This window comes from Hippoglossus stenolepis, chromosome 22 (assembly GCF_022539355.2).
Source record: "Hippoglossus stenolepis isolate QCI-W04-F060 chromosome 22, HSTE1.2, whole genome shotgun sequence".
Lineage (NCBI taxonomy): Eukaryota > Metazoa > Chordata > Actinopteri > Pleuronectiformes > Pleuronectidae > Hippoglossus > Hippoglossus stenolepis.
In genome coordinates this window covers 6719986-6742127 of record NC_061504.1, presented here as the reverse complement: position 1 = coordinate 6742127, position 22142 = coordinate 6719986, and the positions used below count along the sequence as shown (strand labels likewise).

General features: G+C 40.4%; 1 protein-coding gene across 1 annotated transcript in view; it reads right to left on the bottom strand.

Moving 5' to 3' along the window:
- Positions 1 to 22142, bottom strand: part of LOC118101301 (proton myo-inositol cotransporter) — a 66604-nt gene that overhangs the window by 19669 nt on the left and 24793 nt on the right. The window contains exon 4 of the mRNA XM_035146927.2: positions 8192 to 8300. Coding sequence (XP_035002818.1) covers positions 8192 to 8300 — 109 coding nt within the window. The remainder of the gene's footprint in view (positions 1 to 8191; positions 8301 to 22142) is intronic.

The following is a 22142-nucleotide window of genomic DNA, read 5'->3' as shown; positions in this document are numbered from 1 at the left end:
TCAAAATTTTGCTCTGGGTTATTTTCTAATCAACAGCTGAATCACCTTGTTGTTTCTCATCTTGTTTGCTGAGAAATCTGTACCATGAACAAGACAAGAAGTTGACTGCAGATGATAAAAAGTAACAGGACCACATGAAGCATGGGGAAAGATGGCAGTGTGACTCAATGTATAAGACATTTATTGTCTAGGTATTCATAATGTAAAATGCTTGATGTCCTTGTAGCGCCTGAGAGCACAAACAACTAGCTACTGAGTTCAGTGAAAACACCTTTCCGCATTCAAAATTTCTCCTGATTTGCTGTTTGTGTTCTTGCCATTTTGCCATTTTGAATATGCAACCAATGATTCATGTTTTTATTTATCGAGCCTTTGTTTATGAGTGTACGGGTATTGAGACTGTCTTAGCCTTGGCTACTTCTTTGAGAAGTCTGGACTTTGTCACATTGCTTGTCACAAAATGTACCCAGGGAACAATAAAAAACAGAATGAGAACACAGGGTTTTTCTCTCACAGCTGCTGTGCTCAGTATGTCTTGTTCCTCCTCCTTGCCCGACTTTATAAATCCATCTTCCCTCACTGGAGATGTCATCAGCCTCAGATCCCCCTCCGCACCTTTCTCCACATCCTCACCATCAACATCTACTCTCCATCCTTCGCCTGTCACAGTGACACAGTCCGATTACCCGATGAGACATAAACACACACAGCAGTCCCCACCAGCCCGCAGTGACCTTTACATGTTAGATCATGTGACTAATTGAATCAAAATGATCCAATTGCTAATGGGGAGAGATGATATCTAATTTGACCCACTGCTGTACCGCACTGTTCTGCTATTGTGACTGAAAAACAGAGGAGGATGAAGAAGAAGAAACACCCAGCAGTGCAATAGCATAGAGTTCATGCACCTGTCTATATGAGTAAACTATACCCCCAACCCTCCCTTCATCTGCTGGCAGCCCAGCAGGGAGATACTCAGGGACGCATCTCATGCGGGCCACAAGTTGAGTGGTTCAGATACAGCACCTGACACATCTTTGGTTCCAGAGAGAGGTATTATTGACAAAGACATCTCTCATCACAGAGGCTTCTCTCACAGGCCTGAGGGTGTGTGAGGGCAGGGAGGTTATTCATATAACAACCAGAGTCCAGAGAGAGAGAGAGGGGGGGGGGTCTGACATACGAGTTCAAATCAGCCTGCTGTAACAAGACCGTGTGCTTGTATCTGTCATGAAGCGTATTTTGCAATTTTCAGTCAGTGGTCACATAATTCAAACGTGTAATATTGCAGTGTTATTGGCCTTGCATGTGGGGTGGCTCTATTAGATTTATTGCCATGAAATTTGGAACACATATTCATGTTAAAGTGCTGCTTTGTAGACAGGGCTGCTGAGCACAGAACAACAATTGTTAGAGACTATCAACTATCAATGCTTGATTAAGTTCTGATCGTGGGTGACTGAGTTGTTTGTGTATGACTATATTGTGTGGATGTGACTTGACAAAATCCAAATAAGCTTGTAATAAGCACTGCATAGAAGCATTATATATGCACTGTATCTAGAATGCTGATATAGAGTGCACTGCATTACATGGGGACCAGGCATCTCCACCTCCTCCCACTATCCATGAAGCCAAAATATCCCTGATACGATCACCCCATCCTGCACATTTGGAGCAAGAGTCTGCCCAGTAGCGATCAGGGATGGCATTGCATTAGCTGATCCAATCGTGAGTTGGTCTCAGCTATCAATCAATTTTATAGCATCAAAAACCAATAAAATATAAACATATAAATATAACACTGGGACATGTGATAATAACAAACTAACATGACAGAAACCATATTTGAGAAAAAACTATTAGACCCATTAATTTGGTCCATGTCTCATCCAATAACATGGATGAGGCAGGTCTTATGACCTATACTGTAGCCAGCCACCTGGTGGCGAATGAGATGCTTTCTTCCCTTTTGGGGAGCCCTCATGTTATCCATCTTTATATACATATATAGTCTATGGTTTACACTATAGGTGCATGTTCATAGTTCCCTGTAAGTAATATACTGCATGTCTAACAAAAGTGATGGAAATCAATAAAGAGCTATTACATAAAATCAGCAAATATACAGAAGGCCATTTACCCACATATCAGCTCAGTATTTGTGTTTGATAACCATAAAATGATAGTTTGTATCATAGTCCCACAGTGCAGCTGTCTGTGGGCTCATCTCTTTCATCAGACTGAATATCGACTATGATTGTGGGTCCTCACCACGGTATTCAGCGTGTTGTGTGTTATGCTGAACCGAGAGCTTGGATGAAGTTCATCTGAACTTGTGTGCATAAATGCAAGTGATTAGACAGCACACTGCCACTACTGAGAAAACTCATTCGCATGCAAGTGTGCGATTTGGATCGGAACAACTGTAATTTGCGAGCAAGTTACACTACTGAAGAAGTGATCGTCTGAAAAGCCTCTAATAGCAGCTGTCTGTACCATGCCTCTGCGTCACTTTTCACATTGACTATATGGAAAGTAGGATTATAATTTGGAAGAGTGACTGGACCAGCTTCAACTGTGTAGAATTTCCATTTGGCAGAATACATATCAGACTACATAATATCCGCCTGATTAGCCTGACCTGGAAGATGTGGCCACTGGGTGTCACAATCAATTGTATTATTTTGTGTTGTGTGTCATAATGGATGACAACTGATGCTGCATCTGGGACATCTCACGACATACTGACAGAAAGACCAACATGTTTGATTTAAACATGGTAAGAGGAATTAGGCTTTTAGGCTTTACTGAGCAAAAGACAGCCAGTATATTCACACTGCTTGGGACACCATGTTTATGTATACATTCTTGTCCACAGAAATAAGTCGGGAGCACGTCTTTTCCAGAGACATCATGCAGAGCTGGCGATTGGTTGGACAGTTTGATGACACGGCAAGAATTTATGACTCTAATCTGACACAGGGACCATTTTAACTAATAAAGATATCTTGCAGTGTGACCCCAGCTTTAAGTGAAAGGAACAAAGGAAGGATCTCAGTGGGACACTGTTAGATGAACGACTCCTGGACTCCCAGAACTCCCTTGAAAGTGACCAGACTCTATCAGATCCCTGCTCCATTTTACAGCTTCTCTTTCACCATTTTCTCTTCCTGACAGTCGCAGCACCTCAGGCCCAACTAAAAGAATGTGACTTCCAAACAGGAAAAGATTAAAGTGTGAGATTAGAGTGATCATTTGACTTAGGCCAAATTCTTTTGATGATATTGCTGTGAACATTTTTTTGTTCAGCAAGAGGACTTAATGATTAAAAACGCTGAACAAATGACAAACCAGGAATCCACTTGATTATCTCTAACATGGCTGCAGTGATCTTTGGGGGTGAGTCAGCTCTGATAGGGCAGATCTGTGACAAATCTGTTAACTAACGAAATCAAATGGTTTGTTAGTATAGAAGGATTTATTGCTTGAGCTGCCTGTTTAATTACAACCCGAGCCCTTTGCCTTTATTCCACTGCTGAGGAGTACGGCTCCGTTTTTTCAAACTTTTATTTTAAGGCTCTCTGATGTGCTGAGAAGGACTCAAATGTTCCCTCCGTCGGAGCATATTTCACTCACAAGAAAAATCTGTGTATGCCATAAACCCGTTCCTGTTAAGTTCCCGACTTGAGAGAGTGGACTGTTAGAGCAGAGTGACGGACGATATGTGCTTTTCTGGACTGGTCTGCATTTATTTATTTTTGTCTGCCGGCTTCCCTTGCTTCCCTTGCTGCCCTTTTGCTTCTTTCTCCATGCAGCCCGCTTGTTTTAATCAGGGAAAGCAGCTGGGGACAGGGGGAGAGGAGCTTGTCTCTAAGCCCGGCTGATTTACTGGCTCCCCACACCTCCTTTACATCTCCCCGGCTAATAGGGCTGTCCTGGCAGCTTCGCAAGGGAACAAAAAAGAAAAGAAAAAAAGCCAGGTAGGAGACAGACAGCTGGGAAAGTATACAGAGATAAGAAGCACACAGGATGAGACACATCAGAGCGGGGGGGGGGAAACACACAGGTGTTGATAAAGAATAAAACACACTGCACAGACAAGGACGGCAATCTCCATAAAGAAAGAACAATAAGAAGGCTGGAATACAGAACGTTATTGATAATCTATCCATTTTGAAAGTATATGAGTCCATAGCTGTGTCCCAATCCCTTGTAAATCCCTGTGGTTGATTTCCTATTTACGCCACCAGCGTGTTGCACCCTCTGAACAGCTGCACATAAGGCAATGAATCCTGGGATAGGTCTGTTTGGATCCACCTGTTGGAGCATTCGTTGCTCGGGAATGGACGGACACATTAGTCAGCCGCATTTGAAGAAGCTTACGAAATGGGATGGCGGTCTAATCGCCCGCCTCCTCCTTGTGACGTTCGCCATGGAATTTCCATGCGCTTTGATGTGTTTTCAGAAATGGTGGGGGCCATGAGAGTTAATTTTTTTATTGCATGATGAGTTAATATGTTGTAATTTTAATCATATAAAGTTTATCTTAATAAAACGTCTGAGTTAAATGTGAATATTTCCAACAGCCTTATCTCTTTGCTCCGTCATTATGCCTTTGCACTTCCTGTATTATGTTACCCACTGGTTAAGTTGCTAAAGTGATCTTTGTGGCTTCTCGACGCCGACAGTACTGTTAATATTAGTGTTCATTTTGCTCTTGCCCTGGAGGAGTCTTCTCAACACTTTAATGACAAACCTACCTTCTACTTGACTCGTAACCGTGGGCTCATGGGTTCCATTTGGAGGCAGCCATGATTAAATATCTTAATATTGTTCATTATTGAATAACAGCCATGGCTTCTCCCTTTTCCCTCTCTCCCTGTGCCTGGTGTCCATGTGTTGTTTCTCTCTGACCCAGTCTTTCCTCACCCATCTGCCAGACACCCTCCCTGTCGAAAATCACTTCTTTGTTAATCCCCATATAAAGAATTAAAAAGTAAAAGGAAAGCATAGTGTGTCAGATGGCAAATTTCAACCAGTAAATCATTCTCAGCAGCCAACATTCATCTTCTGAATTTAACTTAGACTGGGACTTTAGAGTGTTCCTGCCAAATAAACTGTTGTTCTCAATACTTTATACCAATGTTTTTCATTTTAGAAGATATTCTTCAATCTCTGGACACATTATACACTCAGAGCTGCTTATGTGTCACATGCAGTGGAAAGTTGTCAGTGTGGACCTTTAGCACATTCACCTAATAGGTCTGACCTGCTTCTGCCTCCACAGCTGCTCCTTGTTTCCTTGTTTCCTATTAGTGCCCTGGGTCACCTGAAACACGGAGTTGTACAAGTGCTTCTGCTCGTCCTTGTATTCATGGCTGTCTGTTGTTTTTATGACCAGTCTGTCTACTGCTGCTCCTACCATCCTGTATAAATTATAACCTTATCTAGAAGTAAAGTGTCTTATCATTGTACCTGTGAGGTCTCCGCTGTATGCATTTCTTTTGCAGATACTATAGCTATATGTTAAACAACCACAGAAGTTTTGTCTTAACAACGGTTTTGGAATCAAATGACAAATCAGCAGCTACATCAGGGATGTGCCCATCCTGGATTAAAGTGTAACAAATAAATTATGATATATGCACCCTGGATTTTGTTTTTTGACCCTAATGCTCATGTCAATGGTCAATCTACACAGATGTTTTGACCCATTGTCCCTGATTGAATCTCTCCTCATGCCACATTCATGTCATGGTGGATGAACAAGAAAGATTCTCATCATTTGGACCAACCCACAACAATCTTAAAATGACCTGAACTACACACTAAACTTGCATTTACTCACATTGATGTCAGAGTTTGGCTGACATTACGTACCTGTCACATTCTGTTATACTGGAGCTTTCAGAAAAATCTGTTTCAACCTTGAGGTTGATATTTATTTGATATTTACCTCTGCCAAAGAGGTTATGTTTTTGGCCCAGTCTGTTGGTTTGTTTTGGTATTTTTGTCAACAGGATTAGGATAAGATAAGATAAGATAAGATAAGATAAGATAAGATAAGATAAAATAAGATAAGATAAGATAAGATAAGATAAGATAAGATAAGATGAGATGTACCTTTATTGAGCCTCCCTAGAGAATATGCTAAATTTACCCAGTTGCACAAGGAAGTAGCAGTGCAAGGAGAAAATATAAAATAGATAAAGATAAGATAAAAATAAAATATCATATACAATATTAGGTTGTTTATAAATGTGTTATATAAAGATAACAATTGTGTAATTGCGCAATTAGTTCAAACTTTGTTCAGCAGTCTTCCTAGGATTGTGGATTTTGGTCCTTACAAAAAACTACTAAACAGATTTCCAGGGAAACTTGTTAGAAGGATGGGACTTGGGCCAAGGAAGAATTTTGTATTTGCTAAATTTTTTACGTTTTACCAGGAAATGATACATGGATCTTGATGAAAAAAATCTGATATATTTAGGTCACTGATATCTATAGGTGTGTGATTTGGTGCTGATTGATGAAATTTAAAGGGACTGCAGAGGTATGCTCTCTAAAAAGTAGCTCTCTAGTTTGTATCTGTAACTATGATAACTCAGCACTGTGTGTGCATGTAAGAACTGTTCATCTTGTTTAACATTTTCCATACCTTCCTGTTAATTGTGTTGTATTAGTTAGAACAGGTCCATTTCCACATGTCAATGTTTTTAGCAGTATTTGTTAGGATAAGACATATAATGACTTTGATACATGAACTGAGTCACTGAGTTGATTGTCTTTAACACGGAATTGTTTTTCTGATATATTTCTAATACTTGAACCAACCACAGCATACAAACAGCAAGCGACTCAAACTGAGACACTGTCAAAAATTGATTATTAGCATGATGAGGTCTTTAATGTAATTTCTGAAAGATGTAATTATCACCAAGGGAAGCGTGTGTTTTTCCAAATGAAAGGACAATCAGATTTCAATTTGTCGACCGGGGCACATTTTAATGCCATGTGTGAACAGAACAAAATTCTGGCACCATTTAGAAGAAGTGGAAAAGGTATTCATGCTCAGTGTAAGTGGGTCACTGCTGACACAGATAAAGTAGCAGGTGAAGGCTTTTCAGAAATACTGGAAGACTGTCAGAGATTCAGAGAGAGGGGGACGGGGATGAAGTCAGTTTGTCCCCTGTGCTGTCGGCAGCAGGAGAGGAAGATGGATATACAGTGAGAGGGGCAGACAGTCAATGGTGAGACAGTCAGTGAGACGTAAAGAGATGGGTGACAGATCCACACTGTCACTTCTGCTGAATTTCTCAAAACATGTGCACACATATGCAAACAGTCAAACCTTCAGCCTCACACATACACACATGAGCACACATATGTCGGACACACGTCCATCAGGTGCACATGCGCAGATACTAAAGTGCCAAATTAAATCACACATGCATGCAGACGCACACACACACACACTATCTCTCTCTCACACACACATACTTATCCTATTACTCTCACCTCCACCGGTTGCTAAGCAACAGCACATATCCACAGATTGTTTACAGAGCCTGGAATATAGTTCATCTCCGAGGGGGTGAGACGGAGACGGATGACACAATCTCCTCAGATGGAAAGATAAAGAAGAGTAAAAGAGGGAAGTGGGCAGTAATGCAATGAGGCTCCTGCTCCCGAGTGAACGCTGTGTTATGAAAGATGAAAGAAATGTTTTGTGATTTAATACGGTGCTGCCAAACTGAAATACATCTGTCTGGATCGCCCCTTTTGTGTTGGATGGGGAGGCAGGTGACATGCAGATTCAGTGTCAAGTATCGTCATTATTTTGATTAATCCCCAGAGAGAGGAAGAGATGGAGTCTTCAAGTAGCTCAGTTACATTTTCTTTAGCAGAATTTATATATATATATTTATTAAGTGTGTTGAAGTATGTTTTATTAGATTAATATTGAATGTTTTGAATTAACCTGCAGTTGTATGCCTCTGCCAAACAGTACACTTTTATTCCTGACTACTGACCACAGGAATCAAATCAGTTTATCTTTGAGTCCAAGTGACAACTGGTCAAAATTTGAAGAAATTCCCTCAAAGCAGACTTGACAGGCCACCTTTGAATCCGAGAGGCACACAGACTTCCCCTACAATTAAGAAAGATAGTTTTGACTCACATGATGGTGTTGATCCCTGAAAGCTGTTGGAACATTTGAAGACCACAGCCCACCAGGAGGGCGCGTCGAGTCGGCGGGTAGGTCAGCATCCGCCAGATCACCGGGCCATCTGGAGGCACAAGCAGAGGCACAGCAGAAATTAATTTCAAACTCCACTGGACTTCACTGCAAAACACCTGGGTTTAAGAGAGTTCAATAAAAAAATAAATACAAATCATAGGAAGACAAAGACCCCCCGGCTGCTACAAAATTAAGGTCATCACGACTGTGAAACCAGATTTCTTGCAGTTACTGGCTCTACCTTAATATTTTTGTTTCATACAAACATAGTGATCTCCTCATCCACTGTAATTCTGGCCAAATATGTGAATAAGCAATATCCGTAAAATGCGAAACTACTCCCTTAACATAGGGCCTATTTTATTTAGTTTCAGTTTTTCTGTCCTCTATGTTACAGGTTGATTTTTGTGTCAAAAGTTTTGCAAAGTTGAAAAGCTAAGAGTCTGCGGTAAAGGGACATCCTCACCCTCACAGAAAATACTACTTCTGAAGCTCCTAAAATGTCTTATCAGTCCAGCCGATACCTCTGCACCATTATGATGTCACTTTACATCACAAACCCCTGCATAATACACGCCTATAGGGGCTATTCTGGCTCTCCCCCTAACAAAGCCAGGTGAAGTAAGAGCGGAGGCCGACATTTCCAAGTATACACTCCTTTTGTCACCTCTGTTAGCAAATAAATTCCCATATTCAAAACATATTAATGATTTCGGCATTGGGTTAATATAAAGACCTTTAAGCAGGGTCAATCTTCTTTGATAGCAACCATCTGCCTCACTGAGGTTTCCTTAACATGATGCTGAGGCTTTGTTAGCTCCGTGTGATACTGTTCTGTGGCTGACTCTGACCTCCCTGTGCTGCTGGAAAAGTGTAAAAACTAAATATCTTTCCTGAGGAACAGCTTTCTGATGCTTATTCAGAGGGAGGATATCTCAGTTTGGGATGAAAGAAATATTTGATGCCAGCTTTGGCCTCGCTGAGTCCCACTTCGTGCAGCAGCTGAGCCAGAATGTGATCTCCAACACACACAGAGAGAAGCGATTCCCCTCTGGGATGAGAACGTCTTAATGGGATGAGGGTCAGGCATGGAGCTGACAAATAATGAGGGAGACACACCCAGGGCAGAGAGATCACACAACAAGCCTGAGTACACACACAAAGAAAACACACAGGTCGGGCCAGGATACACAAGAACATACATATTATCACAAACAAGCATGACATGATCCTGCACATACGAGATGACACACACTCACACACACATAGATGCAGGCTGATTATGTGGGAGCAGCTGTGTGTGGGAGGGCTCTGGACCAGTGGTCATCTCCTTTAGCTGTTTGATAAGCAGACCAGACCAGACGCCCCGGCTGACACACAAAAACAGTTAAAGCCCTCCTTTTGATGGCTGCTCCGTCAGACTCTGAGCTTCACTATCACCTTCAATTCCTTTTCGATTCTAAGACGCTGAAAGAGGCTTTGTAACTTTCACTTGTTATTTGACATTTTCGCCACAGAAGCCACTTCACATTCTTTTTTAAGAAATGAGAAGCTATTTTCACAGCACACTCTGACACAGTAACATAACTTTTATAATTACTTTATTGAACACATACTTTTCCTTGCTTGTAGCTTTCTTTATATCTTGTATAAGCGTAAGATAAAATTGCCATTCTGAAATTATTTCCACAAGGTTCCTGTTATTCAACTGGGCAATATAAAGAACAAAATGTATCATTCATGTTAAGATTTTCGGCATTGAAAAGAAAACGGCTAAATTCTGACTTGATGATGAACTCTTTGAATCTTTGTACGTGTATCAAGAGAAATGCCATGTTTAACTATAAGTAAGAACTTGTTGGATTGTTACCTTGAGAAGGACGAGTGCATGACAATGATGCTGCAACCTGTAGCAGGACAAGTTTGCCTTCAACAGACATTAAGTACATTTACTTCGGTTATATTAACTGATATAAGAATCAATAATGTTGTGTTCACAGTGTTAATTTTACTTAAGCTTCTGCAGCCTATGCAGCTGCAGTACGAGGAACAAACATCGATTTCCCTCCCAGCAGTTAGGACAACCAATCAGCTCTATCAGTTTGTGTTATTAAGGTGATTCGAAGGACCTAGATTATTAAATACCTTTGCTTGCACAAAAGGTTTGTTAATGCGCTTAGTCAAATAAAAACATTTTTTAACCAATGTCTTCATTCCCCAATAAACAAATTACTGAAGGATTTAGATTTGTCCAAGTTTTCATCTTTCGGATAAGTTTGGTTTTAAATACTTTGATACTATAAAATGGGTGAAACATCATGACTGGTGGCTTTTCACATTTGGAGTATGTGAACTGCAAGGATGTCAATGTTGCAAGTCCACACCACCATCACTACCCTGCAGACTCTGCATCCAAATGATGTCACCAGTTCAAGATGGCGGCAAGTGTAGACCCGTTTTTACATGAGGATTCAGAACTGGAAATGAAACGCTATGAAACCTCATCCCTACTATCTAAGTTATAGTACATCTAATGAAAGACATGACCAAGTTGCCTTACGGGAAACTGAGGATCCTGAATCGTTGGATCATGATCACGTAACGTCAAGGTAAAATGTTTCCCTTTAGGCTGCATGGATGACAAATATTTTATGAGAAAATACAACTGAGGGTTGTATTTAAAAAAAATTCTTGAAAGGTTCTTTTTTGTATTATTGGATTCTCAATGAGCTACTGTAGTTTTCCAGGAGCTGTGTTTAGACTCAGATTTAGTCAATGTTTAAAATCTAACCTGAAACAGTGAAGAGGAAGTGATAAATTTATGGGCTGAGCCATTTCCATCTCACTAACCAGGTGGAGCGAGATTGGTTGAGCCCAAGAGACCAGAGCAGAGGACTCTTAATCTGATTAGTCAACAGGGAAGATTCATGGGCCGAATCAACTATCATGAGACCTGATGGCTGCCTGAAGAAGCAGAAGAAGAAGAGCTACATTTACTCGCCCAAAAACACATTTATGATGCAATCAATCATAGAAGCAGATCTTTTTCTCTTTTACTCTGTTTTCCCCACACAGACTTACAAAAGACCAAAGAAACAGTACAAGTAAAGGGCTGATCAAATGTTTTCCAAAGCACGTTCACACCCCCTCATACAGTGCATGTGTAGAGACTCAGTTGCACGTACACGCATAAACACACAGCTTCATTTCCTCAAGCTGAACGCCACCCAACTGTAATTTAATCAGATGAGATATTGAAAAAGAAGGATGGCACAGAAAAAACATGTGAGCGAGCCACCAGCAAGCCACAAGAACACTGATTAAGCCTCGCGGCGCTGCAGTAATTGCAGCATTCACGCTGAAGCTTTCAAACAATATCTCTTTTTATGTATTTTTATATCTCATTTATTTTATTTTATTGAAAGAGAACCTGTGGCAGTCTTCAGTTGTCATAAAAACTCAGTTTGGGCTACTGTAAAAAAACATGGCGGCCTCCGTAGAGAGGACCCGCTCCTGATGTAAATTAAAATTCTTAAAATATAAATGGCCCATTCTATGGTAAAGAAAACAACAATTCTTACAATTTAGATGAAACACACAAGTGAAAGCATCACTAGGATTATGAGAGATGAGCAGTGAATGTGAAACACACAGATTCAAATGAAGACAGCACACACACACACACACACACACACACACACACACACACACACACACACACACACACACACACACACACACACACACACACACACACACACACACACACACACACACAGGCGAAGGTCACTACAAAGACTCTTTTCCTATATCAATCTACCCACATGAGCTCTGTGATCATTCTACCTGCACAGATCCACTTTGATTCCTCGTCTTATCAGCACTCACTCGAAACAGCATCACTCTCAGACCGTAATAAGAGTTTGTTTGTGTAGCGTGCAGGGGAAGACGGGGCTGTGCTTTTAATGAGATCCAGATCCGTCACCCTTTTCCTCTTGATATTCAGCAATGGAACCTCCAATTAGCTCTCCTCTTTGGCTACCTGCTTTGATAGCGGGACAAGCCCTGACTTCTCCGTGTAGCAACCCCGCGGCCAATTACAGTGCCCGTTTAGCATGGTTAGCCCCGTGAAGATATTTCTTATTATTCACTCATCAAACACGTGCCACAGCTTCATGAAATATACAGCAGGGAGAGAAGAGAGGCAAAAAGAGGAACAAAGAATCAGATGGAAGCTCGCTTTCCAGAAACACTGGTGGGAATCTATTCGCAGAACTCATGATAAGTGATTCCTATAATGATTTACAATATTTTTTGTAAAGTGGCGAAAGCAGAGGGGGAATTATACAGACAGAAGTTGTACAATAAAGAGGAATGCCACTGCTTCTAACACTCTTTAAATCGATATAAAATAGAAACTGCAATACTTGGAACATTACTTGTTTTTGCAGCAGTTGTCTGATCTTGATGATGTCATTATGTTTCATTACATGCGGTGAAATAAGTGTTGAGAATGTGAGGTGGAAAAAGAGAGTGGTGAGAGAGGAGTAGAGAAAAATTGTTCAAATAACATATGAAGTGTTAAGATACATATTGTTTAAATTTCTATATTTAGAAATCTGTTAGAACAGTATGATTTATGCATTTAGTTAGCAAAAAATTGGGAAAAACCTGTCAGATTTGAGTATTTTTGTATTAAATCCATTACTTAAATAAATATCTGATGGTTTATTGACTTAAATATTATTTTAGCTTAGGTTATACAGGGATCAGTGATATGAAGCATTTGGAGATACATCACAGTATGCGAAAATACCAATATCTGCACTGGTAATTTCTATTGCAGAGTTCAAAGTGTTAAGGTGGACAGGAATAGCACTTTCTAGCCATCCAATCATCTCGTCCCGAGGAAGTGAGTGGGTTCAATTGGGCTTCGCTTGTATCAGCGAGCGGGCTGCAATCAAAGAGCGTAGCCATGGGCAGGCGACATGCAGCCTTACTGCCTAACCCCTCCACCTCTCCTCTAATTATTTCTTCCACATACTTCCCCGCTTCTCCCCTTTCTCACCTCCTCATCAGAGCAGGATCACGACACCTCGCACTCCTCACACTCGAGTTTAGAAGAGAAGGTCGGGACTAAGAGAGAATGGAAATTAGTAGTTGTAATTAATAGTTGTAATATTAACATTAAGAAATCATGTTTTCTTAATGTTAATATTACAACTATTAATAATAGAATATCTCCATGCTCAAATTGGCCCCCTAAATTTTTAATCTGTGTGTAGGTAAATATTACAGTGCCCTGTAGTGTTTAATGAACTAAAGTGAGGTTATAGCAATATGGGATAATATCAATTAATACCATATTCTGAAACTGAAAAAAGGCTTTGGGTGTTTGAAATAAAGTTTAGAAACCTTGTATAATGTTTTAATAAGCTGAAAAAAAATGTAAATCTCTGCAAATAATATTTTGTATTTAAGTTTCCTTCTTCAAACCTGCAGAGCTCTTTTTAGAGTGTGTCTCCAACCTATTTTCAGGGTTTCAAACTTGAAATATTCTCCCAGTGCATCCATTTGTTTACTGGGTTTGAAACCCTGTAATTGGAGATCTGAAAAGTGTTGCATGTATGCTGGAAAAGCTCTGAGCTGTTGAATCACATGATTTTTGGCAGCGCCGTTCCACAGCTCTGAAACTCTGAAACAAATGGTCTTAAGAAAAGTGGGGATCCTGGAAGCAAGTGATTTTCAGACATGTAGGAGCCTTATCCATGTTTTCTCCTCTTCAGCACTTGAGGAAACCTTTATATCTGTACTCTTTGAATCTCAATAGCAGCCTTTATTATCCACAACTGAACTCAAAGTGCAGGTACACTACCGTTCAAAAGTTTGGGGTCACCCAGACAATTTCGTGTTTTCCATGAAAACTCACACTTTTATTTATCAAATGAGTTGCAAAATGAATAGAAAATATAGTCAAGACATTGACAAGGTTAGAAATAATGATTTTTATTTGAAATATTAATTTTGTTCTTCAAACTTTGCTTTTGTCAAAGAATGCTCCATTTGCAGCAATTACAGCATTGCAGACCTTTGGCATTCTAGCTGTTAATTTGTTGAGGTAATCTGTAGAAATTTCACCCCACGCTTCCTGAAGCACCTCCCACAAGTTGGATTGGCTTGATGGGCACTTCTTGCGTACCATACGGTCAAGCTGCTCCCACAACAGCTCAATGGGGTTGAGATCTGGTGACTGCGCTGGCCACTCCATTACAGACAGCATACCAGCTTCCTGCTTCTTCCCTAAATAGTTCTTGCTTAATGTGGAGGTGTGCTTTGGGTCATTGTCCTGTTGTAGGAGGAAATTGGCTCCAATCAAGCGCTGTCCACAGGGTATGGCATGGCGTTGCAAAATGGAGTGATAGCCTTCCTTATTTAAAATCCCTTTTACCTTGTACAAATCTCCCACTTTACCAGCACCAAAGCAGCCCCAGACCATCACATTACCTCCACCATGCTTGACAGATGGCGTCAGGCACTCTTCCAGCATCTTTTCACCTGTTCTGCGTCTCACAAATGTTCTTCTGTGTGATCCAAACACCTCAAACTTTGATTCGTCTGTCCATAACACTTTTTTCCAATCTTCCTCTGTCCAATGTCTGTGTTCTTTGCCCATATCAATCTTTTCTTTTTATTGGCCAGTCTCAGATATGGCTTTTTCTTTGCCACTCTGCCTAGAAGGCCAGCATCCCAGGTCGCCTCTTCACTGTAGACGTTGACACTGGCGTTTTCAGGTACCATTTAAAGAAGCTGCCAGTTGAGGACCTGTGGGGCGTCTATTTCTCAAACTAGAGACTCTAATATACTTGTCTTCTTGCTGAGTTGTGCACCGGGCCTCCCACTTCTCTTTCTACTCTGGTTAGAGCCCGTTTGTGCTGTTCTCTGAAGGAGTAGTACACACCGTTGTAGGAAATTTTCAGTTTCTTCGCAATTTCTCGCATGGAATAGCCTTCATTTCTAAGAACAAGAATAGACTGGCGAGTTTCACATGAAAGTTCTCTTTTCTGGCCATTTTGAGAGTATAATCGAACCCACAAATGTGATGCTCCAGATACTCAACTAGCTCAAAGGAAGGCCAGTTTTATAGCTTCTCTCACCAGCAAAACAGTTTTCAGCTGTGCTAACATAATTACAGAAGGGTTTTCAAGGGTTTTCTAATCATCCATTAGTCTTCTAAGGCGATTAGCAAACACAATGTACCATTAGAACACTGGAGTGATAGTTGCTGGAAATGGGCCTCTATACACCTATGTAGATATTTCATTAAAAACCAGACGTTTCCACCTAGAATAGTCATTTACCACATTAACAATGTATAGAGTGTATTTCTGATTAATTTAATGTTATCTTCATTGAAAAAAACTGTGCTTTTCTTTGAAAAATAAGAAAATTTCTAAGTGACCCCAAACTTTTGAACGGTAGTGTATGTCGAACGGGAGAAGTGGAAAATCGAATCAGCTAAAGAAGAGGCTGTCAGGTATGTGTAAGAGGCAATTCTTGTGTCAATAAGTCCCCTATAGAGCTGACATACTGTATGTGCTTTTGGTCACGTGTTGTCTGTTGTTCAGATATTGCTATGAAGAAACTACATGTGAGCATGAATCTTGATCAGTTCTTTCCTGGATACCTAACAATGTAGCTTCACATAGAAACAGCATTTTAAGTGGATCTGATCAGATCTTGCCCGTATAAACGACCCCTGTCTGCAGGTGCAGCGGCGCAGCTGTTTCCATCTGAGGGCACTGAGGGGCCAGCGGTTGCCAGGAGCCAAGCATCAGACAGACACATGGATGGATGGAGTCAAACATACAAACATATAGGGACTGACAGAAAAATACACAAAAGTGTGGTTGGACCTGATACTAATACAAGATAATAATGTCAGCGTAAGATTAATTTAATAGTAGATTTACTTAAATAAAAGCAAATATAAGGATGGACGACATGACAGCTCCCAAAAGTGAAGTCAAAGATATGGACCAAGCGAAAAAGTCAAAATACGCATAAAATAAAAGTGCCCCACCTCTCATTTGTTGTGTTTACCTACAGTGAGAATATCTGACTAAAAGTTCCAAAATGAACACATTTCTATGAGCCTTTCTTAATCCCACAAAAACAAAGAAAAACGTCAACAATCGTCCTTGGATGATGTAATCAATCAAACTTTTATGCCATGTGACTTTCTGGCTAAAATTTAGACATGTTCCATGACTCCAAATCATGCCTGTACTTCTTAACGCTGAAAGAATACTACAGCTCATGTGAAAACACAAGCAGCTACAGTAAATTGTGCAACCCTTGTATGCAGGGGAGCTGCTGTCACAACTGAAGCTAGAGTAGCAGTGGTTCTGAAAGCTCCGGAGTCCCAGTGTTCATGACAACACAACCACCATGGCTCCTGTTTGAAACAAATCCCATTAAAGTAATCAATGAATAGAGGGAAGGAGGTTTTCCCATCAGTCTCAAACTTGCACCAAGGCAGATACAGCAAAAGTCAGAGACAGAAATGGAAACAACCTGAGCCAGGCAGTGTAACTTTTTCCATTTTGGGTTTGAGACATGTTGGAAAGGTCTCTGGCTGATTATGAATTAAAAACATACCAGCAGAGGCACCTGCAGCTGAGCAGAGGAAGCGACACAAAGGTGCATACATTTTTAAACTCCATTTGATTTTCCAGCTGAGATTTCTATTATTCAGTGGTAAGGCAGCTCTCCCTGCAGACACGCTGTCCATCATCACATGGAAGGTGACACGGCTAAAAGTTCAAGGATGTAACTGTTTTTCACTTTCTTTACAGAAATAATTTCCGGCCCCTTGATGACAGCTCAGTGGGTGAACTCCAACCTTGCTAGCACATTTTACTCAACAATCAGCCCCTGCCATTGCCAGTTTGACTCATACTGGTGGGTGGCCATAGCCTGGCATCTTCAGAATGATTCCCATTTAGATTTTCAAAGAGGCATTATCAGCAGTCATAGAACAGACCTACAACCAAGTGGAAACTCATCCATTGGCTTGTGAACTGCCATTTTGGAGAGTCGAGTTTGGCATTTTGTCCAGTGTCATCTTGTTGGTTTTAAACCAGGAGTAACCATGAATTAGCTGTCAATCACACAGTATCCATGCCCCAATGCATACGGTGCTGTACGGTCTATTTTACTACTATCCATGATTTGCTAAATGAACATCATGTTGCATTGAAGAAGACTTGAAACCAGAGATTGTGAACATAAACTCTGTATAAAAATGTTTCCTGATGTTGTAAATAAAGTGAGAAGTGAAGTAATTGTTTCACAGACTTCTTTCCTAACGAACTTCTTTTTACCAATGAAGCCACCCCTGCTGGTCTATGACAGGATTAATGTTTCAGGCACTTCCACTTTGGGTTCACTTTCCGGACCTGGAGTCTACATCCATTTGTATATACTATAGTCTATACATAAGACCAATCACAGCCATACATAGCTTGTAATCACAAGTCCCATATATAATGTTTACCTGTTATGGTGTTGCATGTCATGTACACTTTACATTAACATGTGTGAAAAACAGTGTTGAGTAAAAACTGCATTTGAACAACATATTGCACAGTGAAGTCCTGTATTTCTTTTTTCCACACCCTGTCTTTATCTGCCATATGGGGATGTGAAAGAGGCTGGTCCAGTATCCATCTACTATCCGTGCAGTGACAGGCGCAGAGGAGGATTCATGATAGATCTGCCACCGCAAAACTCCCCTCGCTCAATTATTAATAACCTGCTTTAAACCTAGGGGGGAACAGAGGAGTGAAGGGCTCGGAGAAAGAAGCTCTTTTGTTCTCTGTTTGTCACTGTCGCTTTTCTTCGCTGCTTTTTCAGCAACACGATGACCCGCACAAACTATTCACTGTTAGTGGTTGACACACAGTTCACAGGAGCGGCAACAACTCTAAGGCTAAACACTATCATTCTATTCTTGTCTCTATGACATCAATCTTTTATCCTATGATCTTATGGTTTCTTAACAAGGCACAAGTGAGTGTGGATTAGAGGACAGTTTGTTTTCAGATTGTATTTAGAGGATAAATATGTTGTACCAGAAAAACTCAGGGAAACCTGTGTTTATCAGTCATTTTCAATTGGGCTGTCACTATTTATTCAAATAATTTGAATTTGGTTCATATTCAGACTACTATAAATAAAATAGTCAGTGTAGAAGTGCATCAGACCATCTAAGGTTTGCCCCGGGATCCAGAAGAGGGCGCTCACTATCAGCTTGACCTACTGCATGTCCTCTCGACCTATCAGCAGAATAAGTCAGTAATGTTACGTTGCTATTGTTGTACGTTCTACGCTGTAATGTTCCCTCTCCCTCCTGTCATTCATTGTCATTTCAATACCACGATCACTGAGTGACCCACCTCCACCCCTGCACCACCTCAACTCTGAACACCCAGAAGCCCTTCATCAGACATCCTAACTTCGTGCTCCATTCCTCATCACCACCACCAGTATCTGATCTCTGGGGGGAAGTCTCCCTCATATCCAAAGCACCTAATTCATAGAAGCTGCTGCCATGGTGATCTACTTCCTACTGGAGTCTCAGCGCCAAAGTCTATTCCTCTTGTTCACAATAAATTTTATTTTGTTCTACTCATTCTCCCCTTGTTTCTCTAGTAGTCTACTCTGATTGAGGCACTTTTTTTTAAACTTGGGTTGACAACATGTCCTGTGAAAAAAGTGAATTACTGCTGTTCTAATTTTAACCTTGTATAACTGATATGTGGATTTCAGAATTTTATAATTGTTTCCTGTACTGCAGAGCAAGGCCTTAAACACTAATGCTAGAAAAACAAGGCTGAATACAAAATGGAATACAATAGAATTTAAATCAAGATAATACTGACAGGACGATTTGAATGCTCAGTCACATTCCACTCAAGTCAAGAGTCAATCACTAAACAGATGGCACCCACTCTGAATGCAGACAGTGGGTTCAATCTGCGCACCAATCTGTGTAAAGGATGAGTAACAGCAAACATGACTCACAAACGCAGAGTGATTGGCGACATCAGCATTTCTAAGAGATTCATTGGTAAAAGAGTCTGTTCAACCGCAGGGGAGAGGAGTGCGATCTGCATTTCAAAAGGTACAGAGATGACCTTCATGCCTGCTGGGTGACATGGTTTCTGATCTAAAGGCTACATCCACACAATCACATTTTACTTTTAAAATGCATTTGGAGTTTTCAAATCCCTGAAATTGAGACATTTGGAAACTCTGCTGTCCCTGTTTTAGTTTGAATACTGTGTGGTTGTGTTTTATGGCCACAACCTGAATCTGATCGAACGATCAGCAAAAATGGAAACATGACAATCGGGCGCTATTTTCTTCTCTTCTTTATTTTGCCAGTCTAGATGCTGACAGTAAACATTTCCCGGCATGACGTTATGATTTGTATTGGACTTCAGCATTAATAGCTATGTAAAACTGTGTACTTATTGTTTTTTACATCTTACGTGCAAAAGCTCTTTTTTTCTTTGCATCATGCAATATGCTACACTGGCAAGACGTCCAGTCAATGTTGAGTTTAATAGAGGGACGAAAGTTAAATATATAAAAGTGTAACCCCTGTAACATTGTCCCTGGTCTCCATAGTGCTTTCTCCTGTTGTGTGCTGTTTCCTTGCGGGTTTATCCACATTTGAAAAACCTGTGTATACCTTATATAGACAGCAACGTTCACTTCCTGAGTCATGTGATCTTTTTCTGGAAGAAATAAATGGCAAGTACTCGACTAATAGTACTGTAGCATTAAGTGTTGCTGACCATAGAAATCTGCACGTTATAAAGGTGCAACTTCCTACATGCACAAGAAGATGCATAATATTCAAACAATCTGTGAATCCACTGGCTACATGCATGCCCAGTGTACATGAATACAGAGAAGGAAATTATAGGAGAAAAGGAGGTGAATGAAAAAGAAAATGAATGAAAAAAATTCAAATAAAAAATAAATGGGAACAATGAGAGGAGAGGAAATGAAAAGAAAGGGAAATAAAAAAGCTGCTGTCACACAAGTTAAGAGGAGGTGAGAGGAAAACCACAGGGGGGAAAGGATCTGTTGTCAGTGGAAACAGCAGTCAACTGGGGGCCATCCATATTTAACCTGCTGGTGTTTTAACTGTCGCGGCACACTGATGCACTGTTAAGTTGAAATAACTCTGACAGCTTCAACAGATGTTATTTTAATTAATGTAGACATATAGTCAAACACCATTAGAGAACGTCTATATTGGCACACAGTAAATTCAAGTCAAAAGTTGATCCTTCTCCTTAAATACGACTAAAAACAGAGAAGAGTTTAGTGGCAAAGAGCTTCTCACCTTTGTGCTTGTCAAAATCTTTTTAAATGTTGTCTCCTCTCTGCATGAGTCACTTCACACCTCTTGTCTGAGCAGCCTTGAGGCAGACGGAGTGGGTTTACACCAGTTTACACTTATAACAATTGTAGCACACAGCAGAGAGGCAGCGGTTCATGATGTGCCGACAGCTTTGCTCAAAACAAAGCACAGAAAAGAAGATTAGGTAAACAAATCGATGTCTGATTGATACATTCAAGCAAACTAAATACTCGGAACATTCTGCGATTCAGACAAATTGACAAATAAATAGGAGGAAAAAGGAGGCGTTTAAAAACCCAAGATGAACCACCAGAAAAGTTCATTTCGGGGGAAAGATACATGCTGTAACAGCTAGATAGGAGGTCGATGAAATTCTCCTTTGAAACTTCTTATCATACCTCCAAAATGCTGGCGCAGTTATTCGAGACGGCCAGAGGCACATTTCACTGTGAAGCAAGGAAACAAATGTGTGTTGAAGAGACAGATGTTACAGAGATTTGTCTCCTGAAGGCGATCAGAGAAGGGTGCTGCCGTTATGTGAATATTGCTTCATCAAAATCAGAGTGCACAGTAGAGTTAGACTTGAATTTTCAATTATTACACTGGGCAGCATTTTCAGGACATTTCTTAGGTTGTGCAAACCTTTCCGCATTCGTTCTGCCAAAGTCAAGGCTCTTTTTACCATCAGCTGTCTGTATGAGATGCAATAAATAAGATTGACAGAAATTCAGAGCAGTTTTTCTTTCATGACATGGCCTTACTATTGTGCAACAAGCTGATTATTCCAGATCATATGAGAAAAAAAATATTTTCTATCATATAGTTGTAAATAAATCAACTAATACCTAATAACTTTATATAAAGATGGATCACATGACATGAAAAGTAAAGCCAAAATATCTTGATTGCCCCCTAGTGGCTAACTACAGTATAGGTCATAAACCCCACCCCCTCTATGTCAGCAGATAGGCTACAGACCAGAAATGTCATGATACCAAAAATGTAGTTGTCGATACAGATACCATGAAATTTCCAACTAGCAGTATATTGTAGTGTCTACACTCATGGACTTTCATATCTAACTGAGATCCCCAAGACAAAGAGGCACAAGTCCATCTCTTTTGCATATTAGACCAGTGGCAAGACATAAGGACAGAAAACTTCCATCACAATACTTATTTTTATTTCAGGTATTTCTTATAACACTGATGTATGTTTAAGTGTTCATGCATCTGGTAATTTGTTTTTAATAAGAGTTCCTTGTTATTTGATGCTATTAAAATGATTGACAGCTGAGATTGTCTTGCTATTGGTGGATCTCGATACCGCAGCTTAAGTCCCTGATCAATACGGACCAGACTCTGGCTCCAAATGACTTCACCAGCACAACATGGCAGCATATATGTGGTGTATTTTGTACAGTGTACAGTGGAAGGAAGCGGTTACGAATAA